Source organism: Cavia porcellus, unplaced genomic scaffold, assembly GCF_034190915.1.
Source record: "Cavia porcellus strain 051 isolate PalLab524CR breed Dunkin Hartley unplaced genomic scaffold, mCavPor4.1 scaffold_11, whole genome shotgun sequence".
NCBI classification, from domain to species: domain Eukaryota; kingdom Metazoa; phylum Chordata; class Mammalia; order Rodentia; family Caviidae; genus Cavia; species Cavia porcellus.
In genome coordinates, this window is record NW_026947494.1 from 58,652,481 (window position 1) to 58,678,868 (window position 26,388).

At 42.7% G+C, this 26,388-nt stretch overlaps 1 protein-coding gene across 1 annotated transcript in view; it reads left to right on the forward strand.

The window, feature by feature from the left end:
- The window catches only part of Mccc2 (methylcrotonyl-CoA carboxylase subunit 2), a 68,119-nt gene that overhangs the window by 8,324 nt on the left and 33,407 nt on the right, over positions 1 to 26,388 (forward strand). Inside the window, exons 2-6 of the mRNA XM_003461610.5 lie at positions 474 to 540; positions 5,858 to 5,942; positions 7,930 to 8,031; positions 16,053 to 16,180; positions 17,986 to 18,098. Coding sequence (XP_003461658.2) covers positions 474 to 540; positions 5,858 to 5,942; positions 7,930 to 8,031; positions 16,053 to 16,180; positions 17,986 to 18,098 — 495 coding nt within the window. The remainder of the gene's footprint in view (positions 1 to 473; positions 541 to 5,857; positions 5,943 to 7,929; positions 8,032 to 16,052; positions 16,181 to 17,985; positions 18,099 to 26,388) is intronic.

Genomic DNA, 26,388 nt, shown 5'->3' on the forward strand with positions numbered 1-26,388 from the left:
TTTTCAGGTGTGTGTCACCATGTTTGTCTTTAGTTTTTTGCTTTTTAAAACATGAAATAGGGTGTATTTCTCCTGTTGGGCTTTGCATTTAAGTGCCATGTGTGTAAGCAAACATGTCTGCGCTGGTTGGGTTTTAGGACAGGAAAAATAAGACGACATTCTAACCCTCAAAAAGCTTATAGTCCCTAAAAAAGGAAAAACAACTAGAAAAGTCAGACTCAGCAGATGTTGAAAGAAGAAGGAATATTAAAAGTGTGGAGGAGTAGCTGAAAGTGGAGAGGCCAGGAGGTGAGAGTTGGGCTCTAGGAGCCAGTGAGGCTGGAGAGGGCTGAGAGTGCGAGTGGTGGTAGAATTCGTCTTCCTAGCCTAGGAGGCCATCGAGGGCTGGCATAGGTTGGAGTGACCTGACCCTTACTTGGTGGAGATCGTTGCTGTCTAATATTCTTGTCTCCCTCACCCCATTTCTGCTGTAGGAGAACTATGAGCAGATGAAGGCACTGGTGGGTCAGCTCCGGGAACGCACGGAACAGATACAACGAGGTAAGAGTGGCCTGATCTACATCTGTGCTTTCCTGAGATGTCACCAGCATGGCTGTGTCCTGACACTTGGTGGTTTTAGAAAAGATAAGGAGCATGAAGCTGTGACTCTTGAAACTGTGCATTGGTTGGAATGCAGGGGTTTTATGTGTTCCTGCCCCAGCCTGCCCTCTGTGTCTATGGGAAATAGTTCCAAGACTCCTTTGCAGGTACTCACACAGGTGCTCGATTGCTTGTGGAAATCAGGCATTGCCACCCTGAGGCTGGGCACATCCTGCTGCACCCAGATGTTGCTCATTACCCCTGATACACGGAGACGAGGTTTAAGTACCTGCTTCGCTGTTGTTGGGGAGTGAGGACAAACCCTTTGCTGCTGAGTGCAGTATTCTGAGTCCTTTCAGTCCTTGGAGGGAGGAAGCCCTTGGACAGTGGAAGCAGCGGGTCGAGCTGGCCGAGCTGTCAGGGTCTCCGCTTCCTAAGTGTGGCCACTGTTTTGGGGAAAATTAGCCATCCAGATTCATCTGTTTGATTACTGGTTTTTAGGATTTTATTTTAGAGCAGTGTACTGAAAATTTTTTCTTTTAAACTAAAACATTTCAAGTTCATTGGTCATGTTAATGTTGCCTATGAAATTAATTTCTAATGGGTTTAGTGCTGTGTGAGTAAGGGTGATTTCCTCAAAGTCCTGCAAATGGCCTGCTAGCCTGCTTTGCTTTTTTTTAGTTGTTCTGCTGGGGATGGAAGCGAGGGCCTCACACGTGCTAGGCAAGCACTTTGCCACTGAGCTGCAACCCCAGCCCTGTTTCTTTTCTTCTCCTTTTTCCTCCTTCTCCTTTTGGTGTCCCTTTTCTATTGTTTGTCTTTTGTTTTTTGAGGCAGGGTCTCCCAGTGTATTTCAGGTTGGCCTTGAACTCTCTGTGACACATGGGATGACCTGGAACTTGAAATAATCCTTCTGCATCATCCTCCTTAGTGCTGGGATCATAGGCATGAGCCACCACGCCTAATTTATGTGTTTTATTTTGAGATAGTCTCACTAAATTTCCCAGCATGGGCTTGGACTTTTATTTTTAAATTATGGACATAAAAGCCATTCTTTTTCTTGAAAGAAATTGCATTAGAGAGAGGAACACCCCCACCTAGTGTGGCAATTCTGTTGTACTATTGCGGATTTATATGACATTTTTACTTTAGAGAACATATGACTCAAAACTAAGGCTCCTCTTTTCAGAATAGTTCTTCATATAAGTACCTAATTTAGAAGGAGCTATATTAATTTTACAAAAAAACATTCTTCCCAGTATTGTAGTATTGCAATTCTGGGTGTGATCTTACCACATCTCAAGGACTGCCTCTGTAGAAATAACTAGAGAAATAATAATAGTATTTACTCCCCCCCCCAGTGACAACAATGGAAACAAGGTAATTGATTGATGTTGAGTGAACAGGGAGGTCATCTAAAGTTGGCTGTTTATTTGTGTATAGGGAAGAAAGATACTAGGTATTTTGGCCTGTATAAAATTTTGAGGGTGGCAGCTGAACTGGTTTGTTATTCTTATAACTGGGCACCTTTGGTTAAAACATTTCATCCTCCTAGTAAGTTTTCAGCATCTCATTTATATCTAAGTCTACACTGGAACTTATGGGTAGATTTGTGGATTATAGGTATTACCTTAAGCACACATTTCTTCTTTTGACTTACTAGATTACTTAGAATTAATAGAAAAGACCAGTAAAAATAATTGCTAAATATCTTGGTCTTTGTCTTTTCACTACAGTGTTTAGTTAAAAAAAAAATTAGTGAAATCCATTAAACATTACTGTGACCCAGATGTGAAACTCAGAGAGGGATAGAGGCACAGATTCTTTACATGATGGTAGTTGTTTCCATCCGACTGGTGAGGATGATAAAAACACAATAAGAAAAGTTCTTATTGCTCCTTCTATCAGTAACTTAGGCACTGTACTTGTCATATATTAAGAATGTTAGCTAAGTGTGGTGGTGCACATCTATAATCCCAGCACTCTGGGAGGCTGAGGCAGGAGGATCACAAGTTCAAGCCCAGCCTGATTTAGTGATGTAGTGAGTCCTTGCCTCAAAAGAAAAGGTCAACTGCTAGGGATGCAGCTGAGTGCAAAGATCCTGGATTTAGCCCTCCCCCCAGTACTATGCCAAAAAACAAAAAACAAAACAAAAGAACGAAGAAGTCCTGCAGCACTGAGCACTGCTAAGGACCATAGAGTGTGCCGAACCCGGGGTGAAGGCCTTCCTGGGGAGGTGGGGCGGGGAAAAAGGAGGAAAGACAGCCACTGCTTATGCTGTTAGGTCATGAAAGTAGGTATTATACAAACACACACACATATTAGTATATGCTCATAGAAAATTTGGAAAATAGAGAAAAATCTTAAGAAAAAGAAACCTTTTTTCTGTTTTCTGTATGGCTAGAGATCAAACCAGCAATGGCTTTATACATGCTAGATACACTCAGTCCTAAACATAATAGGCATTGAACTCAGGGCATTTGCCCTGAACTGTATTCCCAGGCCCCGTTTTTAAAAGATTTTTGGGGTCTTGCTAAATTGATAAGGTGCCCAGGGAGAGTTGCAGTCTTCCTATCTCTGCCCCCTGGAGTGCTGGGATTGTAGGTGTGCACCACCACACCTGCCTGTAAACATAGGTTTTGATGCACCTCAAGGTGACTTCATAATAAATTTAACAGCAAAATAGTGTGTGTCTTGGTTTTTTTAGAGAATTTTTGCACACCTTACTTCTCTGAATTTGCTCTGTGAATTCCCTGCTGTGCATTTGGCTATAATTTTATTCAGATTAGGGAATACTTATGCTCTTCCCCCCCTTCACTGTAGATTTTACACATCCGGATCTTTCAATTCATGCGGTTGGCTTCCTAAGTGATCAGACAAAAAAGGGGCAAGTGTTTCAGTTTGTTTTATAAACTCATATTTTTTATTCAGTGCTACCGTGCCTGACTCAGGTGAGGAAGCCGTTTCCTCTTCGTTGTTTTATTCCCTTCCGAGCACTTGCCTCTGCTTCTGTTTCCAGTTTCTTCTCAGGGCAGCGCGGGCTTGCGCTCCTGCCCCTGGTTGGGCACCTGGGCTGCTCTAGCCGGTGGTGGCCTGAGGTCAGCCTGCTGTGATGCAGAGCCAGGACTGAGGGTCTGGAGTCACTCGGGTTCACTGAAGGGCGCTAAATGTTTTTGATAAATTCACAAGTGTTCTGTTTTTACAGCAGGCAATCACTTTGTGGATATAAGAAAACAGAAGTGGGTCGGGTGGTTGAAGTAGTGGGTGTTTCATGAGTGAAAAGTAAGGCTGGCAGGGTTGTGGAAGATCTTGAAGCCCGGAGATGACAGACTGCAGCCCGGGAGGTGGGAGGGTGGCTGGGGGCGCAGCCTCTGCAGCCTCGGGCGGGGCAGCTGGCGGTGGCCCCGCAGTCACCTTCATCTCAGAGTCAGCGCAGTCAGATGGTTACCTGCGAGGAGAGTGGACCGTCAAGGAGACGTTAGGGAAAGTGCGGGCTTCCCAGAGTCGCATCTGGGAGTGGAGGTTACCAGTGTGACTTGTGCCGGGCGGGCGCCTTCTCCCGCGGTGCCTGTGACCGCCTGCGGAGGGAGCTCCGAGTGACAGTGCTCGCCAGCGCCCCACAGCGGCCGCGCTCGCGGGACCCTGCCTGAGCCCAGTGGCACCACCTCTGCTTTCTCCTGTGTCCACCCCTTGTGCCGGTCTCCACTGGCCTTCCTCACAGCGCCGTGGTTTGCATTGCTTTTCCTATATATTTTAAACACTTCAGTGAAGTGTGATTGACACACAGTGAACGCCAAATCCCCTTTAAAACCATTTCCTCAATTGTGGTGGTAAAGGTGTTCAATGTACTCAGAAATTTTCTCTACCCTTTAAACCCTTCTTTCCTCTTACTCCTAAACTAAAACAGTTTGACTGAATTTACACTCTCTTGTAACTTAACTCTTTCCCTCCCAGCATTATGTTTACTTTAAAAGATTAGGAGGTGACATGGTTTTGTACCTCTGTAATCCCAGTATTCTGAGGGGCTGAGCCCAGTCTGACCCACTTAGTAACTTGGTGAGACCCTTCTCAAAATAAAATAAAGGGCTTGGGATTTAACTCCATGACAAGGCCCTTGGGTTCCATTCCTAGTATTGGGGAAAAAGGAAAAAAGGAGAATTTATTTTCTTACCTGAGAAAACAAAGGAATGGCTTTCTTAAGTAACTGAAGGTTTCATTGGACAAAGATGAATGATGGGGTAATAATGAATAAACACTTAAATCAACACTCACCCTTCTGTTCCTGGTGCTACCTCGGCTGGCCACGAGTGGCTTTGGAGCTCGTGGCTGCAGGCTGAGCACTGAGGTTTATAGCAACCTGTGGCCCGGGGCAGCCGGTGGGGCCCCTAACATCTCTTCAGTTACTGTGTTTTGTTTGTCCCGAGAGTGATGATGGGGTCACTGAAGGTCCTGACAGGTGTTCCGACTGCTGTGTGAGGTGTCCAGCTCAGTTGCTTATAGACCTGAAGGTTTGGGGTCATGGTGCCACCTTCATGGCACCTTATTTTGTCTATCATGGAAGTCACTTCTAACATTACACTTGGACCTGGTCCAGAGGAAGACGGGGCTTTTCATTTTATAAACTGTGGCACAGTGCTGGACACGTGGTAGGTGCTTAATGGGTACAGTGGCACTGAGGCAGTATTTATAGTGTATGAGCTACAGAAGAAATATTGAACAATTTCTTTACTGAACCTGGAACATGTAAAATATATCCAAGAATCAGGGATAGATTTATTTTATTTTATTTTTTTTTTTAGTATCGGGGATCAAACTCACGACCTTGTGCTTGAATCACTGAGCTAAATCCCCAGCCCTAGATTTATTTTTTAAAAAAGTTTATTTACTTTCAGAAAATTGGCAGCTGTTAAGATGAGTGAATATTCTGAAAAAAAGTTTCTCATAGGACACATTGAACTTTTTTTTTTCCCTGTGATACTGAGGATTGAACTTAAGGCTTTCACATTGAGCTGCATCCCCAGCCGTTTTTTTCTTTTTTCTTTTGAGATAGGGTCTTGCTAAGGTACTAGATTGCCCAGGCTGAGCTTGAACTAGCAATCCTCCTGCCTCAGTGTCCCAGAGTGCTGGGATCATGGTGTGTGCCACCATGCCCAGCCACAAGAAACTATTGAAAAGTGCCACAATGTGGATTGAGTATTGTGTTTTTCTGGAATTAAGTTAGATGGCAGCTTCATCTCATGTTCATCCAGTCTAACATAACTGTGTGTTTTTCTCACAGGAGGCAGTGAAAAAGCCCGGGCACTTCATACATCAAGAGGAAAACTGTTGCCCAGAGAAAGAATCGACAATCTCATCGACCCAGGGTTGGTCCTACCCCAGGCACTAACTCAGTGTTCTCTGCTCTGCAGTACTAATCAGTAGACAGTGTTGTAAATAGTAGTTTGGAGTCCTGGTTGTTACCATAAGATTAAACCACCGCTGCGTACTGAGTGCCTGCCATGTGTCAGGTGCTGTTTCGGGCACCAGGGTTACACAGTGAGCACACTAAAGGTCTTTGTCCTGCTGGAATTTACACTGCAGCAGGGGAGGCAGGAAGCAAACATCTTAAATTCTGTGCCATGCTAGAAGGTGAGAAGTGTGAGGAAAGAGTAGGGTGGCCAGGGCAAGGAAGAGGGATGGGTGAGGAGGTCTCATTGAGAGGGTGACATGCTACCAAAGACGTAGAGGAGAGAAGAAAGCCTGTAAGTATTGGGGGAAATGTTGGCAGAGCAGACAGTCATTGCAAAGGCCCTGTAGTCCAAGGGAGATGGCCTAGGTGCTCTGACTGCTCAGGAAGTGGTGGGCCAGTGTGGCTGGAGGGAGAGAGTGAGCAGGGAGCAGAGAGGGTTGGGTTGCAGGGGACCTTGGAGGCTGTGAAGGAGGAATGGAGGCTGTTGTGGGGTTGTGAGCAGGAGACTTCTGTGGTCTGATTCCACAGTTACCTGCTGCATGGTGATGTTTATGACAGTGGTCCTGTGAGGTTATAGCACTCAGTGCCTCATAGCTCTGGCATTCACAGAAGGACAAAGTCACCAAACCACACCCATTCTCTGGGCCTTTCCTGCGGGGATTGATGTGTGGCTGTGCTTCAGCAGTGACTATGCTGACTGTAGGTGTTGGGAGGTCTGAGGGGTGGCAGGGTTTGGATGTGCTGTGCAGACAGTTCACCTGATGGGGCTTCCTGAAGGACTGGGTGTGGAGTTTGAGGGGGAGGTGACCACTCCAGAAGTGTTTTTTCCTTGGACCAGCACCCCCTTCCCAACCTGGGGACCATGCTGCCTGCCCCAGTGTCTCTGCTGGCTCATTGGTGTGCATTTGTGTCTCAGGTGCCGCGCATTCGGAACACTCAGCGGGAGATGCTAAGTGTTACAATCCCTTTCCTCTCTCACAGAGTCTTTCTTTTTTTTTTTTGCAGTACCAGGGATTGAACTCAACCTTGCGCTTGCCAGGCAGGCAATTATGCCACTGAGCTAAATCCCTGGCCCTCTCACAGAGTCTTGAATGTGGGAAGAACAGCATGGTGGTGATGAACAGCTGGGTCCCCCGCACCACACTGCTTAGTAAAATCTTAGTTTCCACAGATGTAGTGGCACGGATTTATAATCCCCTCACTCTAGGAGGCCGAGACAGGAGGATAGCAAGTTTTTTTGAGACAGGATCTCACTGTTGAACTGGCTGTGTAGCCTAAGTGAGCCCAAACTCGCAGTAATCCTTTTGACTCAGCTTCCCTAGTGCTGGGATTACAAGTGTGGGCCACCATGACTGTTAGGCATGTTTGAACCCAGCCTGGGCACCTTGGCAAGACTTGGGCTCAAAATTAGAAAAGCAAAGTATAAGGTGGCTCTGAGGCCCAGTGTGTTAGTGTTTAGGAATCCCCTGCATAGAGGAAAGCCTGGAACAGGTAAGGGCCACATGGTACTGCATGTGGTTCTCTTTCTGTGTTAATAAACACATTTGTACAACATTGTATAATAAATACCCAGCACTCTGTCCTGTGGATACAGTATATAAATTCTCAAGACATTCTCATCAGATTTTGTTTAGTTGTTTTACAGGTTTTATGTATAATGTGTATATTTGAAATTTTGCCTCACTAAAAACCCTTTCCCTCCCCTCATGTAGCTGTGTAAGTGTATGTGTATGTTTTAGAGGACATAAGGTTTTTTTTTTTTTTTTTTTTGTCTTTTTCATTTTTATCGGTACTGGGGATCGAACTCACGACCGCCTGCTTGCAAGGCAGATGCTTATGCCGCTGAGCTAAACCCCTAGCCCCTGAGTACATAATTTCTGACGCTCACTTTTCCCCTGCAGGTCTCCCTTTCTGGAGTTATCCCAGTTTGCAGGGTACCAGCTGTATGGTGATGAAGACGTTCCTGCAGGTGGCATCATCACCGGCATTGGAAGGGTGTCAGGGTGCGTCTTCTCTCTGCCACACATATGGGGTTGAGAGCAGGGTGTGGGTGGGAGGCTGGTGTGCAGGGTCCACTTCTCACACCAGCAGGCAGTGTCGTGCTGGTTAAATTGTTTCAGACCTTGGTCTCCTATGTATGCCTGTAGGAGAGTCATCTGGAGCTTTTTGTTTTCCTCCTTACTGTGGATTAACCCTAGGCCTTTCCACTGAGCTCCAAAACCAACCTTTTTATTTTGAGATAAGGACTCACTAAGTTGCTACATTGCCCAGGTTGGGCTTGAACTTGCAGTCCTCCTGCCTCAGCCTCTCAGGGTGCTAGGATTATAGGCATGGACCCTAACTACATCCAGCTTCATTTGTGGAGACTTATAGACAAAATCAAAAGGAAAAACTACAGCAGAGATCCCTGGGATTGTATTCAGATCTTGGCACTTCCTCAGCCTCTCCAGGTATCCAGGTGTGAGTCTGGCTTGGAGAGCATACTTTGGTCCCACAGTTGATCTGTGTACCTGCCAGGTGAGAGCCCTGTCTTAGAGCAGTGCCCCAGCTCTGGCTGTGGTCCCCAGGTGGTACCTGCCTCACTTGGGTGCTTATTTAGACAAGCAGATTCTCAGGTCTTTCCCTGGAGGTGCTAACTCAGAAATGCTCAGGGTAGGCCCTGCGATTAGAGTTTTAATAAGCCTCGCCTGCTGGTTCCTTCAGGAATCAAGATTGCCAAGTGTTAGCTTCATCTGTATGTGTGGAGGAATGATGTGCTGTCACTGTGCAGGACTGCAACAGGTGCACCCTTCCTGGTCCTCCCTGCAGCTTGGAGAGACTGGACACTATCATAGCTGCTGGTCTACAGAGAGGGACCAGCTTGCGGTTGCTGGGCTGCGAGCTCAAGCCAGCAGATTGGCGATCAAGTTGACTCCCCTGTTGGTTCCTGGACTTCTCCCTGCGATCTGTGCCCGTGTGATGTGCAGTCACCTCCAGTGCCAGTGTTGTTCCTTCTTTTGTTTAGTTTCCTCTCTTTACCCCAACACCCTCTGTGGCTCTTTGCTTAATGTTCACCTAGCATGGAGGCTTTGTGTGTTTTTTTTTGTCTTTATTTTTTTTTTTTTTTGAGGCTTATGTGATACTTTAAACTGTTTTTTAAAATGGTGAACTCAATGTAGAATTAACCCAAACTCCTGTATCATAGAAATGCATGCATAGAATAATTTGTCTTCATACTTGTGGGTATAATAATGACTATCCACAGCTTCCTTGTTTTTGTGGTCATGCATGTGTGCATCATGGAGCAGAGGGTGTTTGCACAAATCGAGGTAGCTGTGATATCACTGGACAGTGTAATCCCTCAGACTATCATCATACGTATGTTGCATTGTTGATTGAAACAGCTTTATGTGGTACATGACTGTACTAACAATTTAGTATAATTTTATATCCAAAATGATAGAACCATTTCATAGTTTAGATTTTGGAATCTTTGCATATACATAATGAGATACCCTGGGAATGAGACCCAACTCTAAATATGAGAATCATTTATGTTTCATACACACTTTGCATACATAGAGTGATGATAATTTTATACAATGTTTCCAATATTTTCCACACTATGGTGAAAAATTCCACACCTGACCTCATGTGATAGGACCTGGTCAGAATACAAGTGCAGTCAAAGTATTAGCTTGTCAGCTGCATTTTACTACAATACAGTTTCTGAGACAGGCTACCTGGAAAGTCAGTTTCAAGGTTTATTTGGTCACAGTTCTGAAGGCTGCAAACCGTGTTGGCTGCCTGAACTCAGTTTTGGTGAGGTCAGTGGATTGCGATGGCAGGGAGTATGTGTTGGACCGAGATCAGAAACTATTCTATTTGCTAACTTGTATGCCACCCTTAGCCACTTCTCCCCACTGGAGTGGAGCTCTGTGGAATGAAAAATTTTGTCCTTCTTCACCCTTGTGTTCTTAGTTCCCTGGATGGGACGTGGCATATAGGCTTGATCATTTTTTATACCTAGATCTTGTAACCTGGGCAACTGCTTCTAAGATGATAATATGCAATATACTAACTAGTGTTGATTTCTTACTATTTTTTTCCTTTTGAAATTCTGTATTATTTCTTTTTTCTGTTTTGCTTTTTTTTTTTTTAAAGATATTTGTTGAATGAAGGAATGAATGACACCTGTAGACTTAATTTGGCCGATGGTTAGTTCCAGCACAAGGTGGTAAAATTGTATCATACTTACATAGAATGCTGTGTTTGTTGTTTATAGTTGGGAGGGAATCTCCTTACTCCACAGGTGGTATCAAATTAAGTGATAGATACCAGAAGACACTCTTGTTTAATTCTACTCTACATGATAAACAGTTAGCAAAGCCTTTTGACTAGCATCAATTCTCTGTGAGCTTCAATAACCAGGGATCCATATGACCTGTAGCTTAGCCTGTAAGATGTTTCTTTCCATATGGACAAGGGCAGGAATGATTGATTTTGTGTACTACTGAACTACTCAGGTGTTGGATATTATGACTGAACAGGAGCTCACTCAATAGGTGTGAACTAGCAACACTTTATAGTAATTTAAATGGCCTTTTCTTTCATAGAAAGCCTGATTGAATGCCATGTGTCATCCATATTCCTTCTTTGGCAAATAATTGATAAACAGAGTTTGCTTAAACTAGAAGCAGAAAAGAGATTTCATTGACTCTTTCTGCTAAATTTGGGTGTGGCTAGGGCTTAGAGCTCAGTCTGTATTATCAGATGACTGGCTGTTCTCTGCTCCTGGCCTTCTTGCCTTGTGTGGGCTCTCAAACCCATTGTGGAGTGGTGGGTGGCTCCTGGCTTCTTAAAGTAGCCTTTAGGAGCTGCGGTGGAAGGATGGTCAGGGGCTGAGTCTTGGGGCTTGGTTCATGTGCTTCCCCATGAAGGTGGGTGTTGGGCCTTCTCAAACCATGTGGATTAAGGACCCTGAGGTAGGAGGCTCACCGCAAGTTTGAGGGCAGCCTGGGCTACATAGCAAGACCTTACCTGTCTCACCCCCAACCAAAAAAAAAAAAAAGATGGAGAAGCAGCAGTTGCTGCAGGAGCGTTTTTTTCTGATGTCAGAGTCATAGATGCCAGGGAGGCAAAACCAGCACTGTAGATAAGTAGTACAGTATTGTGTTGAACTGAGGTTTTCCTCATTCTATGTGTCTGTGGTCTTTTTTTTTTTTTTTTTAATTTAAGGAGGAAAAAAAAAGCAGAAAAAGGGTACAAGTTATACAGAATTTCAGAAAAAATAAACAGGAAATCACTAGTTAATAGATTACATATTGTCATCTTAGAAATCGTTGTTCAGGTTACAAAATTAAAGCATATAAAATGGACATTCATACAGTGAGACTGTAAACAGTTCTGTTTAATGATCCAACAAAACTCAGTAATATGGTTATCTATCTTATACACTTAAATATACATGCAGTTATGTCCTTTAGAGCACTTTCTTTTCCTCTCTTTTGTATAATGACAATTACACATTTTGGGTTTTATTACTCCCACAGTTCTTATTACTTTTTTTTTGAAGAGAGTAAAACCAAATGTGACATAACAGAACAGAGTCAGTCAGATCAAAAGGATGGACATAATACATAATGTAAAAACAAAATACAAGGTGATCAACAATGGTTACCATACTGCCTCTTGCTATCTTAAAGAGAATTGCCTATATCATCAGTTATAATAAAATTGAACAAAACAATAAAGAACAAAGCCAATAAAACCAAAACATTGGAGACATTACAGGTCTTCAAAAGAAGATAATAGTCAACCAGAATGGGTGTCATAATGAATCTTATTGTCTTCACAGTTGTTGCCTATACTTTCGAACTTGGTACTATCAAGCAAAACAGAATAGAGGAAAATCAGTCAAAACAAGATGGTGAGAGCAATACAGGGTTTCAAATCAAGTTAATAGGAAATCAAAGTGGGTTACTATAATATATCCTGCTATTTTTAATTTATTTTTCCCTTAATTAAAGAGATAAAAAAGTAAATGATAAAAAAAGGAGATTGAGATAAAAGAGGGCAGAGCAACAAAACAGCACAGGTCAAAACATAACCATTTAAGCAAAATAGTGTTTTGCCACAAGATATCCCGACAAAAGTAGTTACCATAGTGTCTCTTTCCTTGAAATCTTTGAGTATAACTTCATATACTCTAGCATCAAACATATCAAGACAATGTAAAACCATTCAAGAGAATGACAGTATTACAGGGTATTTGGAATCACCTAACAGAAAATGAACAATGGTTTCTGTATAATCTCCTTGTCTATAAAAGTTTTTGTTTATATTATCACATATAATAAAATCCAATAAGATACAACATATTAAGACCGATGGAGACAGAAGAACAAAAACTTGATGGGACTTCAAAACAAGATGATATTAAATCAGCACTAGCTATTATGATGTCTTGTTTTCTCCAAAATAGCTGTTCCTACCATCCAACCTTCTCTGCCTCATTTTTGTTGAGCTCTTTTTCTGTCATTAGTTGTCAGTTTGTCTTATTCATTTTGTTTTCTGCTCCATTCATTGTGGCCTTTCTGCCACTGTTTCTGGAATCTTGGTATTTTTCTTTTTTAGAATATCCTGCAGTATTCTCTGTAGTGTTGAATTGGTGGTTGCAAATTCCCCTAGTTCCTCTTTAGAATTGGAAGCATCTTGTTTTTCCATCAATTTCTGGAAGCACCTTGTTTTCCATCAATTTCTAGGGACAATTGTGCAGGATATATCAATCTTGGCTGGAGGTTATTATCTTTCAAAGCTTGAATTATTTCCCCCCACACTCTTCGTGATTTGATGGTTTGTGCCGAGAAGTCTGCTCTAATTCTGATGGGTGTTCCCTTGTAAGTGATCTGTTTCTTGTCTCTGACGGCTTTTAATATTCTGTTCTTATATTGGATTTCTGGAATTTTGATTATTATATGCCTGGGTGTAGCTCTGGGTTGTAGGTGGCTGGGGTCCTGTATGCCTCATACATCTGAGTATCTTTACCTTTTGCTAAATTAGGGAAAAATCTTCTGGATTATTTCTCTGAATAGCTTTTGTAGTTCATTCATTTGTGTCCCTACTTCTTCTCTGATGTTCTTAATTCTTAAGTTATAGATCCACTTATCATCTTCTAGCCTTTGTATTGTTGCTGTTTGTTTCCTTATTACTTTTAAGAAGTTTTTCATTTCATGCTCCCACATTACAAATCTGCCCTCCAGTTCAGATAATCTATCCTTAGTTTCTTTCAAGCTGTTATGCCAGTTTTCGATAGAGTTTTTAGTTTCCTGGTAATCTCTTTGAATCTGCTTCACGTATTCTATGTTTTCTCTATTTTCTCCATCAAGCAATTCTCCCCTTCTTTTCTGTTCTTTCATTCTACCATCTGTTTTGTCTTGGGCAGTGCTTAGCATTTCTCTAACTATTCTACTTATATCTTGCTTTATTTTGTTAAATACTTCACTTTTGAACTCGTCTGTGCTTCTCCGGAGATATCGCTTTATGTCTATTGGTGCCGTATCTGATATTGCATGTTTTCTGTCCTCATTCTCCTTTGCATTTACCTTTCCTGGATCAGTGTTCTCAGGATTGGGGACTGAGGACCTTTTCTTGTTGTTCCCTCTTCCCATACTTTTTGTTCCTTCCATACAAGTGTATATAGGAGGCCCAGTTTTTTTTTCTTTGTGGGTTACAGTTTGTTTGAATCCGCCGGCTAGGTGTTCCCGCCCACTGCAGTGTACTAGGGAGACACAGACCTGGGCAGCCTCTGCTGGGCCTGCCCCTCCAGGTCAACCTAGTGAAGGCTTCACTACAAGGTGCACCACCAGGTGCTGGGACTTGGTTTGGGCTAGCCTACTGGATCTTAGTCCGCGGCGTCACCCAGGCCAAGCATTCCTCACCAGTCCCGCTTGAGAGGGGAATATGCAACTAAAGTCACTGCAGCGTCCTGTTCTGGCTAGTCTGCCCAGTCCCAGAATGTCCTCTGTTGGAGCCTCCTAGTCTATGGAAGAGTTCCCATTCCTCTCACTGCAGCTCAATGCAGGGCTCCCTGCCAGTTCTGCTCTCAACTCCGTTCGCCGATTCCCACTCTCAGAGCTTTCGTGCACTGTCTCTCTTTGCTGTGCCAATTCAGATGCAGTAGTGGCGGCGGGAAATTCAAATCGCGGCTTCCGGCTTCCGCGCTGAGATTTTATCTGTTCTGGTTATAGCACCCGGATTGCATTTCTAGTTGGTTTCTCTCAGCTTAGTTCGGTCCTGGGTCGGCAGGGTATATCTCCCTTTGCTTAGGACTCCTCACACTGCACCATTCCTGGATTCTAAGCTGGCATTCTCAGAGAGCCTCTGTAGCTACTGTTATCTGTCCACCATGATCTCCTCTTGTCTGTGGTCTTTTAATAAAGGAACTGCAGTGGCTCTGTCTCTTGTCCAACATTATACATCTAGCAAGTGGTGGGACCCAGATGCCTGTCTGGCTTTGTCTGACTTCATAGCCTGAGCTCCTCCCTAGCATGACATTGTACCTCAGGACTTGTGCACATGCACTGGAGTGCGGGGTTGTGTCCAGCCACCTGCTGTAAGCCTGAATTTTCTCCAAAGTTGTTCGTTTAGTGGTAAAGTCACTGACGGTTTGCATTCCACTCTATGACATAGAAGAAGGCTTTGTGTGACTTAAAGTTGGTGCTCAGAGAGAGACGTGGTCATCTTGCCTTGGCCCTTCACCACCTCCGGATGCTGCATGTTGCCAGTTTTCAGTTGGAACTCAGCATGCTGGTCTGTGGGGTTCTAGGGCGAGAAGCGGGTGATGTTGTCTACAGAGAGAAAGAAGATTGAGTTTGGTGAAACAAGTAGGGTCTCTGTCTCTGGTTTCAAACAGCCTCTGATGCCAGGTTCTACAGGCTGTCATGCACTCCCCTTCTGGCTGTCTTCCTTTGTGCTGCCTCTTTGTCACTGTGTGCCCTGGGACCCAGCACTGATTTGGTGAGAGAGGGCACCATTGGTGATGCACTGACTGCTCCTTTCATATGTTTTCCATGTACTCTTTTAAAATTTGCATCTTTGTGTCTTTAAGCAAGATAAATGTTGTATTTTAGATTTTTTAAGAAATTTTTTTTGAAAAGCAGATGGCAGTAACACTGAAGAATTCTTGAAAACACAAAAATAAATGTCACTATGCTTATCTGTTTTCATTTTTGCAAAGTACGTCCCTAAAAGAGAACTCTGAAGATTTATTATGAGGCAGTTCTTCTCGCTTGAGACTCCCTCTCTCCCTTCCTATATTATCACTTTGTTAGGCCAGACCTCATAGTGCATACCTATAATCCCAGGACTCAGGAGGCTGAGGCAGGAGGAATACCACAAATCAGAGCCCATTGTCTTATTAGACCTTTTCATTCAAGGAACCATTCTGTGGCTTATTTTTGTGTTAGTTTTTCATTAATAGAACTGATGAATCTTTTTTTTTTTTTCTTTTTCTCTATACCAGGGATCACGACTGCCTGCTTGCAAGGCAGGTGCTTATGCCACTGAGCTAAATCCCCAGCCCCTGAACTGATGAGTCTTTAAAAATCAAATGCTGTATGAGTTTGTAAACTTGTTAAAAGTTATCATTTTAAGTCAGACGTGATGGTGTACCCACATAAACCCAATACTCTGGGAAGCTGAGGCAGAAAGATTGCAAGTTCAAGCCCAGCCTGGGCAATTTAATGACTTAGCAAGCCCCTGTCTCAAAACATTCAAAAGGAATGAATGGGTATGTAACTTGCTGTGAAGACTTGGCTTCAAATCCCAGTACCATCAAAAGCAAACCACAAAAAGTAGCCATGTTATATTGTTAAAATAAATTAAATCTTGCTTTATATCATGTGATTGTCTACTACTGATGTCAGTAATGATCTGTACTAGAAGTTGAAGGTTATTTTGGAGTGTCTTGTTAAGAGCTGAAATTGGTCTGTAATTATGAAGAAATTGTTCATATTTCTTTTCCAATGCCATTTCTGCCTTTCAGAGTAGAATGCATGGTTGTTGCCAATGATGCCACTGTCAAAGGAGGCACCTACTACCCTGTTACTGTGAAAAAGCACCTTCGGGCACAGGAAATTGCACTGCAGAACCGACTCCCCTGCATCTACCTGGGCAAGTGCTGAGAGCCATGACCTGAGCGTGTCATGAGCTGGTGATATACACGCTGTCTCCAAGAGTGCCTGTGGCATCACCAATGCGTATTTAAAAATGCCGCTGATTTCTTCCACAGTCAGAGAGGAAATGCATGTTCTTTGTTGAAAACTTTTAGGGGAAATGAAACAAAACTACATGAAGCTGTCTTTGAGAGGTGGATCTCCACTAATGCTTTCACATGCAGCAGTTTTTCTCTACACATGGATTTTTTTTTCCCATGTATTTTTTGTGTTAATCATAGTGGGCTGAGGCTATTTAAAAAAGAACTAATAGTTTTGAATCTCTTGAGTGCCAGGATAGTGTATTAAATGTTGAAACATTATATAATTTGAGCATATGTTTAAAGTAAATTTAATTTTCAGTGTAAGTAAAATTAGTCTTTGAAATGAGAATACATTTAAATCAGGAATGTTTCAAAAAGAACCTGAAAGAGCAGAGAAATGACACTTCCTGGATCCTGGTTTAGTCTGCTCAAACTCCAGAATATGTCATTTGTTTATCTGAGCATCTGAACAGGTAGAGAGACAGAGCTTTTTCCCCTTGGAAGGCGAATTTAGCCACACACAGTGACGCAGCACTGTGAGGCAGCAGCAGGTGGCCCTGGCTGTATGCGGAGGTTGTGCTGGACACTTTGGAACACAGTGAGGGGGCTTGTCAGCATCTCTGGTCCAGCGAGCCGAGAGAGCCCAGTGTTAGTGACAGAATACAGGATGTTAATAGCAATTCAAGGCTTTGTAGCCTCAGGCAGTACCAATAGGTATAGGAATGGCTAATTTTCTTTTTATGTTTGCTGTGCGTACTCAGCCATTACATACGTTATTTCATGTTATCCTGATACTGCCTCTGTTGAATACCTACTGTTGTTTTCTTCATGTCACGGGTAAGGAAACTGAGGCATAGGATAGAAGGAGACACCTGTAATCATGCAGCTGTGAAGGAATGAGTTCTGTTTTGAAGAACTGGCACTCTTTTGTTTTGTTTTATTTTAGTTTTATACTGCCTTCACACTAAGCTACATCCTCAGCTGTTTTTTTAAAAAATATTAAAACAGAGTCTTTCTAAATCACTAAATTTCCCAGGCTGGGCTCCAACTTGTAACCCTCTTGCCTCAACCTCCCAGAGTGCTGGGATCCCAAGTGTGCACCTTCACTTCTGGCGTGGTTGGCACTCTTACCCACCACTTCCATCTGTAGTAAAACCAGTGTTGGAAGGCAGTGCGTGATTTTTATCTATTGTGTGAATGTTGTAGATAGTCTTTGTATTGGTGTAGAAGGAGGAAAGATACTTTTTCAGCTTACCTAGTTAAGACTTCATGGTGTCTCTGGGGCTTTTGCTGGTCCTCAAAGGAAAGAATGTCTTAAATAATTCACACAGGATTTTGCACAGAGGTAGAAAGCCTAATTTGTTTGTGGAGAACCAAATTCCTTTGGTTGTACTGGGGGATTGGAAAGATGCTAGTATTGTTTAGAGAGTTAAGACAAGTTTTTTTGTGCAAGTGATAAAGAACCCATACTGTTACTGCTGCACACCTAGAACTGACTGTGCGGTATGTTCTGTTCCTAGAGGTCTTTTTTTTTTTTTTGCTTTTTTAAATCAGATTTTATTGGTACCTTTTATATAATGATCGCATTCATCATTGAGAATTTGTACCTGTACATGATATAATTTGATTATTTTTTTCCCTTTTCTTTCTTTCCCCTTCTTCCAACTTATCCCCTCTCCATTCATTGAGATGTTCTTATTCTTCTCATGTTCCAATGCAGTTGACTCAGGTGGTGCCAATTTACCTCGCCAAGCTGATGTGTTTCCAGATCGAGATCATTTTGGCCGCATATTCTATAATCAAGCAATCATGTCTTCTAAAAATATTACACAGGTAACTAACTCCTCATTCAGGAGGTATGTTGTTTTCACTCCAGTGTCTTTGCTAATAGTGTACTCTAGGGGGTTTTAAAAATAAAAGCATTTAATACAGAGTGTAATTTTTTCCCACAAAATGTTACCTTAAGCTTACCTTCAGTTAACACTTTTGTCAGTTATGGGAGCATTCATATAAAGTAGTGAAGTCTGTTTACTTACAGAGAACAGGTTTTAAAAAGAAAGACCACCTGGTAATTTTTTTTGTAGGAATATAGTGAAAACTAATATTGGGAGACACCATATATATGTACTAATATAGGGGATTTATACTATAGTATAAATAGTATTGTTGTTGATTACAGCAAAAGTTAAAGAATGACAGTGTCCATTAGTGGCCATTATTATGGAACATTAATACTAGTTTTTAGCTGTTGAAACCAATGAACACAAGCTTTGAGCTGGGTGTTGTGGCGTATGCCTATGATCTCAGCACTCAGGAGGCTGAGACAGGAGGTTTGCTGTGAGTTTGAGGCCAACCTGGGCTATATAATGAGTTCAAAGCTACCCTGAACTACATAGCAAGACACTATCTCAAAAAAAAAGAAACCAAAATCACAAATTCACAGCGGTTGAAGGACCTTTCACTGAATGTATTCTTTTTGGTTATTTTATTTTCATTTTCTTAAGTTCTTTTTTTCTGGTACTGGGAGTTGAACCTAGGGCCTTTGTGCATACTAGGTATGCACTCTACCACTGAGTGACAGACAGGTTCAAACCTGTTTTGGTGGTGGTGGTTTTATTTTGGGACAGCGGTCACTTAGTTGCCCAGGCTGACCTTGAACTTGCACTCCTTCTCCCAGGTAGCTGGAGTTATAGATATGCACCACCATGCCTGCAATACTTAAAAAAAAATTTTAATACCAATATTTCTTTCCTTGAACCACTTTCTTTTGGTTTTATTTGTGGTGCTGAGGCTCAGACCTAGGGTCCTCACTTACTAGGCCACATCTTCACCTCTTTTTAAAACATATTTTTGAGTCTGAGTCTTGGTAAATTGCCTTGATGAAGCTTGAATTTATAATCTTCCTGCCTCAGCCTCTTAATGTCCTGGAATTACAGGTATGCATCGCCACATCTGACTTTTATCTTTACTATTTAGATATATCCTAATTTCTCTTATTAGACTGTTAGCTGCTTGACATTAAGACAGCATCAGACTGTTTTTTTTGTACCAGGAGTTGAACTCAGGACCTTGCACTTGCCAGGCAGGCACTTAAGCTGCTGAGCTATATATCCCTGGCTTATATTAATTTTTATATTTCAAAGTTCCTTAAGATGGAACATGTTTATAGAAAGAGGAATCTTCTTAAATGGTAGCCAGCATGGTGAGTGGTTCCTCTTCTTATATTTTAATATTTGTTATTTATCTCAGACTTTGGCTTGAATGTTCTAGTAAAATCATTACATTACTGTGTTACATAAAGTAGTGGCTCACACTGAGTGGTTTGGGTGTGGTTTTCCCAAGAGGTTTGGTGTTGGAAGCTCAGTCCCCAGCGTAGCAGCCCTGGTGTTGAACCTGAGACATGGCCTCCTGGGACGAGCGTGGGCTGTGGAGTGCTGCACCAGAAGGGGTTGATGCTGGGCTTTGGAGTAGTTCCTTGCTGCCATCGTGGACTGTTCCTGAAGAGTGAGCCCAGGCGATGTCCCGTCTCTGGCTTCCTGGGTTGCCCTGTGACCTCTCTCCCTCTCACAAATAACTTCTACCGTCATGTCATCCACCTTGTGTGGCATAGCCTGAGGCCCTCACAGATGGGGTTGCCTCAGCCTGTACCTAAACCTTCAAAACCCTCTCTCAAGGACCCAGCTCCAACAATTGTGTCATAGCAATACAAAACAGGCCAAGGCATAACTTCATTTATGTGGTTTATATGTCTGGGCAGTGATCACTAGCTTCCTTACCAAGTTCTGCTCTGTTTGTTCTCCCCAAGGTTGATTTTTATTTAATGCTATTGATTTTGCCCTCTGTAGATTCATTTATCCATTCATTCATTTATCTTATTTCTAAGAGTATATCACCTGCAGTCATATCTGTTATTTCCTGTATTTCACAGCTGTAAAAATGTGGTTAGATTCCAACAAGCCTTTCAGGTTTGACAATTTGTTGCTCTCCAGTTGAAAAGACAGTTAGATGGGCTTCTCACCTTCGTATGCGCTTCTGCGTATCCTTCTTTCCTGCAGGATGGGTTTGGGACCTTGTCTGCTCTTGAAGTTCAGAAACGTGGGATGACAGAGTCTGTGATCTCTTTGAGTCTCATGGCCTGAGCTCCTTCCTCAGGGCCGTTTCCACATCCATGGCCTGACTCTGGCTGTTGTTTGGAATGTGATGCTTTGATTTTCCCACTTGGGGGTTCCGTGTTGCTGGCTTTTTGGGAGTGAGATGTATAATCTTTTCCAGAAGTGGGATCTTCCTACTTGCTTTTTGAGATCTCATGTTACTGATAGTTTTTATGATTTAGCAGTGGTCCAGTTTGCAGTAGATGTCTTCTCTCTACAGTAGCAGTTCTCTTCCTTGCTCTACTACGTGCCTTACTTCATCAGCAGCAAGGTGGCTTTCTGTTATTAACAGTTGATTTCTTCTAAAATAGGTCTTATTCATCTAGTCAGGCTGAAAGGCTCAGGCCTTTCATTTTTTTGTTTTCTTTCTATTGTTTGGTTTTTTTTTGAGATTTAGTAAAAATTACTCTCAGGGGTTTTGCCTCTTACTTCAGTCCTCCACCTCCCTTTTAGTTCATTATTAATATTTTCTTTGCAGTGTTGGAGATTAGACCCAGGCCCTTGTGCATGTTAGGACACTAGTCTTCCACTGAGCTACATTTTCCAGTCTTTTTTTTTTTTTTTGTCTTCTAGACAGGGTTTTGCAGTACAGTTTAGACTGGCTTTGAGCTTACTTTGCAGCCCAGGCTGGCCTTGAACTTGCAGTGATTATACTCCCCCCAGCCTCGTGTCCCAATTCTTTCTTAAAATTTTTATTTTGAGAGTAAGTCTCTCCAAGTTACCTGCCTTAAACTTATGATTCTCCTGACTCAGCCTCCTAGTAGCTGGGATTACAGGTGTGTATTACCACATCTGGCTAGCTCATTATTTTTGCCTCTTTTCTTGTTAATTTTGTTTTAGACCCTGATAATTACTTTGAGGGACTTAAATAATCTGATCTCATTACTTTAAATGCATTTTGATCTGCTGTAAAAATGGATAGGGTGTGGGAGAGATGAAATCACTCTGATTACATTGAGGCTGTCTGATAAAAAGATTGAGAAAGAAGTGGGTAAGTGGGCCTTTCTGCAGTTGGCACAGATAAACTCAAGTACCAGTGAATCAATGGTGTCAACTCCTCTGACATGTCGATGATGTTCTTACATTCTGGACCATTATTGAATTGTGTATTTTGTTTTTATTTTTAATGGTGGATCATCAGGATAAGGTGGGAAAAATGTACTGCAGGCAGTATTTACTCTCAGGGATTACTTTGAATTGAAAAGATAAAATGAGAGATTTAAGAGAAAACACATTATTACAGCCTTCCTGTCAAGCAATTGGGGAACCTCTCTTCACCTCCCAGCCCTCAGGTTCTGTTGCGTTGAGCACAGCATTCCTTGCACTGTACAGTTGTCTGTAGTTCTGCAGGGGGGAAATGGAGGTCCAGAGGAAATGCAGCTTGGCAAAATCAGGTGTAAAACTCCTGGCTCCTGGTCAGGATCCTCATGTAGGGTGTCCTGCTGATCTGCTATTTGTAAATTTTTTTGTCTTTTTGAGACAGGGTCTCACTGTGCAGTTCAGGCTAGTGTTGAGCTCACTTTGTAGCCCAGGCTGATCTTGTACTCACAACCATCCTCCTGCCTCAGCCTCCTGAGTGCTGGGATTACAGACCTGAGCCACTGTACCTGGCTCTGTAATTTGTTTTTTATGCAATGTGACCCAGCTTCTGTTTGCTTGGGCAAGAACTGAAGCAATGAAAGACCAGGAGGGTAATCCAATTTTGTTTAATGTCTTTCCAGATGATTGCCTCTTTTTCATAGCATCCCATTTCCTTATACTCAGAAATTTTGCCTGTGCCATCAGTGGAGGGGACCACAAAGGTTGCTGCTGTCAGTTGCAGGTCATTTTCAGCCCTCTTGCTGCTCCCAGTTCAAGTCTGTAATCACCTTAGGCCTCCTTGTCCCATAAGAGCAATTTCTGACACATCCCAGGCCAGAGCAGGCCCACTTCACTGTGGTGGGCAGGCTTCAGGCTCTTGGGAAGACCTTAGGAGGTCACCTCGGTCCTGTTACCTTCTGTGTGATGTCCCTGATATCTGTCCTGAGACAGCACCTGTGTTTTCCATCAGTCTGATCTTAGCCGCCAAGTGTGATCAGAGTTTATGCGCGCACATCATATGCCCTTTTAATCCTTGCAGTGGAGAGTGCAGCAGGGTTGTCTTTCTGGGGTTTCAGACCCTTTGTCCAGTGATGTCTTTGTTGTACTGCATATGGGTGTTCTGGGCCATCAGAAGTGTCTGTGCCCTTTGGAATCCTTTGCTTTGGGAGCAGAACAGCAGTCCTGGGGGCAGACCGTTCCTGTATGCATCTGTTCTGTCCCCTTTTGTGGACGAGTGACTCAGAATTAATTGATGAGAAGACACAGTGTGACAGTGACTGGTAATTGGTTGGTGACTTACCTGTGTTATTTCATTTTTATCTCTATCATTAGCATTTATTTTAGCAACAAGCATTTTGCTCATTAAATACTTGTGATTAGAATGACCTTTATTTTTTATTGATGAAAACATCTGAGTATTCTGATATCTGTATATTCAGTAATTCTAAAAAATTTATAAAGGCTTTGTTGAGCTATAACTCATTTATTATGCAATTCACATTTCTACCCAGTCACTCTAGCCCTTGGCAGTCACTAATCTACTCTGTCTCTGGATTTGCCTTTTCTGGACATTTCACACAGATCATATCTTACCGAGTGGTCCTTTGTGCTGGATTTCTTTCATTTAACCAAAGAGTTTCAAGATTTATCTTACTCTCGATTTTTTACCCCTGTCTGGATGGTGCAGAATCCTATATATGATCTGTCTCCTAACTCTGGAATAAATAAACAGTTTACAGATTGCTCTTTGAAAAGCAGTGATACAAAAGTACTCCTAAACCAAGTGTCTCAGGTCTTCAGAGGCGCTTCTGTTAGTTATCTAAAGTAGATGATTTTTATTCTCTATTTGTTGTTGCAGAACAAATTATCCCCAAACCAGCCCTGTGGAAACCCCTGTTTCGGATCTCATGACTTCTGTGGGTTGGACCTATGCTGAGCTCTGGGCCTCTCATGAGGCCGAGTCCCCTCGGCTTAACAAGGAGAGACACACAAATGTCCCAACTTGTTCTTGTGCTTATTTGCCAGATTCATTTCCTGCAAGCCTCATTCATTTCCTTTTGGACATTATCAGAGGTCATGCTGGGTTGGCTCTCCCTAGAGAGTGTGTCATCTGACTTCAAGCAAGAAGGTAGTAATGTGAGAACTCTGTGCAACTAAAGACACAGCTTCTCACAGTCTAGGCATAGAAGTAATGTCCCCCCACTCCCACTGCTGGCTCTGTTCTCTTGTAAAAGGAAATTCTCTAGATTCACCATGTTCTCAAGGGAGGAGACTCCATAGGAGGTAGATACAGAGGCCATGTTGGAAGTCTGCCTGTCATAGTCTCCTGTCATTTGACCAGAATGTGGTTGCTGGTCTCAGAGAAATGTTGAGCTCTTTGCTGTGGAGGTGCTGTGGTGAATGCATCTGAAGTGACACAGCACTGTGGTGAAAGTCCCTGAAGCATATGTGTTAATCATTTGTCAGCTGCCACCTTGGGAGACTGTTCTACTAAACTAGTAGATCTCTCCTCGTGCTCCCACTCCTCCACCCATGAAATATTGGTCAGTTCAGGCTACTACATAGCCTGGTGTAGCCTGGGTGGCTTAAACAACAAATGTGTATATCTCATAATTCTGGAGGCCAGCATGCCTGGGTCTTGTTGAGGGCCCAGGGACATCTTGCATCTCCTTTTGTTACAAGGGTATTCATTCCTTCATGAGACTCCACCCTGAGGATCTCTTCTACAGCCATCACCTCCCAAAGCCTCCAGATAACATCCCACTGAGGACTGGGGGTTCAGTACATGGCTATGTGAGGATGTGAAGCATTCATTCCACAGCAGATGGTCTGACGGCACTGTGACAAAATAATCCCTCCTGTCTCCTCTGCCCTGCACCTCCTGCCCCCATCCTTGGCTTTGAATACTGCCGACAGATGCTATTTTTCTTCTCTCCTTTTCTTCTCTGCTTGTTTTCATGGAACTCCACTATGCCTGTTCATTTCTTTAGGTCTTAGGTTTGAAATCTGTTTCCCTAGATGCTTAGAAACTCTTGTGACACATCATCCTGAGTTACCAGTGGGATGTGAGATGGTGACTTGAGACTGTTCTTGCATGCGCCTGTAAACTGTAGGTATCTCTCTTGAGTAACGATTCTAGGGAGCTGCTGTTTTCCTTATTTTTTCAGCACTCAGTGGTAATGAGAATGGCACCTCTGAACAAAAGCTCTCAGCTCCTGTGCTGGCCCTTGCTGCCCAGTATCTTCTTTTGCCACATTTCTCTGAGCCAGCCTGACCAGTATGCATGCGCCCATAGGTCCAGCCTTGGGGAAATAGGCAGGGTCCAACATCCCTTCCTTCTCACTGGAGGGTTGGTGTTGAACCCTTTATGTACTAGTCATGACCTGCTGCCCCAGAACACTGTTGTTACAAACATTGTGGGACATTTATTGAGAGGCTTGCTTCTTTGCATGAGTAAGAATCTTAGAATTCAGGCATTCAGATTTGTTCTCCACAAGGGAGCTAATAAGTGTTGGTAAATGTATATAAACTGCCAGAACAGTAGTATCAAAGGAATGAGGGGAGAGGGGAAGACTGAGAGGGGAGGTAAAAATGATCAAATGTGGTAATATGCATGTGTATCAATTCCCCAAGATGAATGCAGTCATTGTGCATTACAAATACAGGTCAGTTTAAAACAACTAAGAAGAAAAAGAAGCTTGATTACATCTGCAACACTTAAGTAGTGACAGTGTGAAGGTTACGGACAGGAAACGAGCAGACACACAGGCCTGCATCTTCACACCTGACTCGGTTCCAGTTCTGCTCCTTGAGGATGATATACCCCTTCCCTGTCTTTCACAGCTGCCTCTGTCTGCACTCCTGTGAGTGTGTAGAAAGTTCTGGGCTAGCAGTAGGACCCAGCTAACACCATTGCCAGAATCATGAATGACTGTCAAGAGTGAGAGCTGTGGACTTGGACAGAGGGTAAAATGGTAAAAATCATTTACCATTTGGTGCAGGTGCTCATGTGTGATTACATAACAGTAGAGGTCATCATAAAGGAAGGTGATGATAGCAGACACAAGAGTGGTGGACGTTACCACAGAGCACATGTTAACTTCCCAGCAGTTAACGCTATACCCTCTCTGCTTGCTTGCTTCTGTCTCTCTCACTTGTTATTTCTGTTTCATCCTTTCTTTCTTACTTTTTAAAACATTTTACTACCCATTTGCAGTATATAATGATTACATTCATAGGAAGACCTGGCACATGTATGCATTACCCCTTAATTTTTTCTACCTTTGCTAGTGATTCAAGTTCCTTCACTTTAATTTTTTGGGTATGGAAATAATTTGAACCAAACCTGGTGTTCTAGTACAGAGAGCAGGATGATAAGGTGAAATTGTGTTCTGTGCTTTCTGTGGAATCTTTTAAAAAAGACCTATAGAGTACTTGATTTTATTTTGTTTATTTTATTTTTGAGACAGAGTCTCACAGTATAGTGCAGGCTGGCCTTGAACTCACTTATGCGGCCCAGGCTGGCTTCAAACTCAGTGATCCTCCTGCTTCAACCTCCTGAGTGCTGAGGTTACAGGCATGCACCACCATGCCCAGCCCACAGAATATTTTGTTTTTATTTTAAAGAGAAAAACACAGAAAAGAAAAAAAAAACAAAAACAAAAAAAAACCCAAGAGATATACAAACTGCAACTATAAGAACAACAAAAACCCCCAAAACAATAATAAAGGCTTTCAAAATGATGATTTTAAATGGCTGTAATATTGCATATTATTATCTTCAAAAACCATAGAGTATTCTAAACATTCAGAAAGTACACAAAGCAGTAGGATAGAACACTCAGGGGCCCCTTGCCAGGGGATATTAAGTTGGCATTTCATTTTGTTACTTG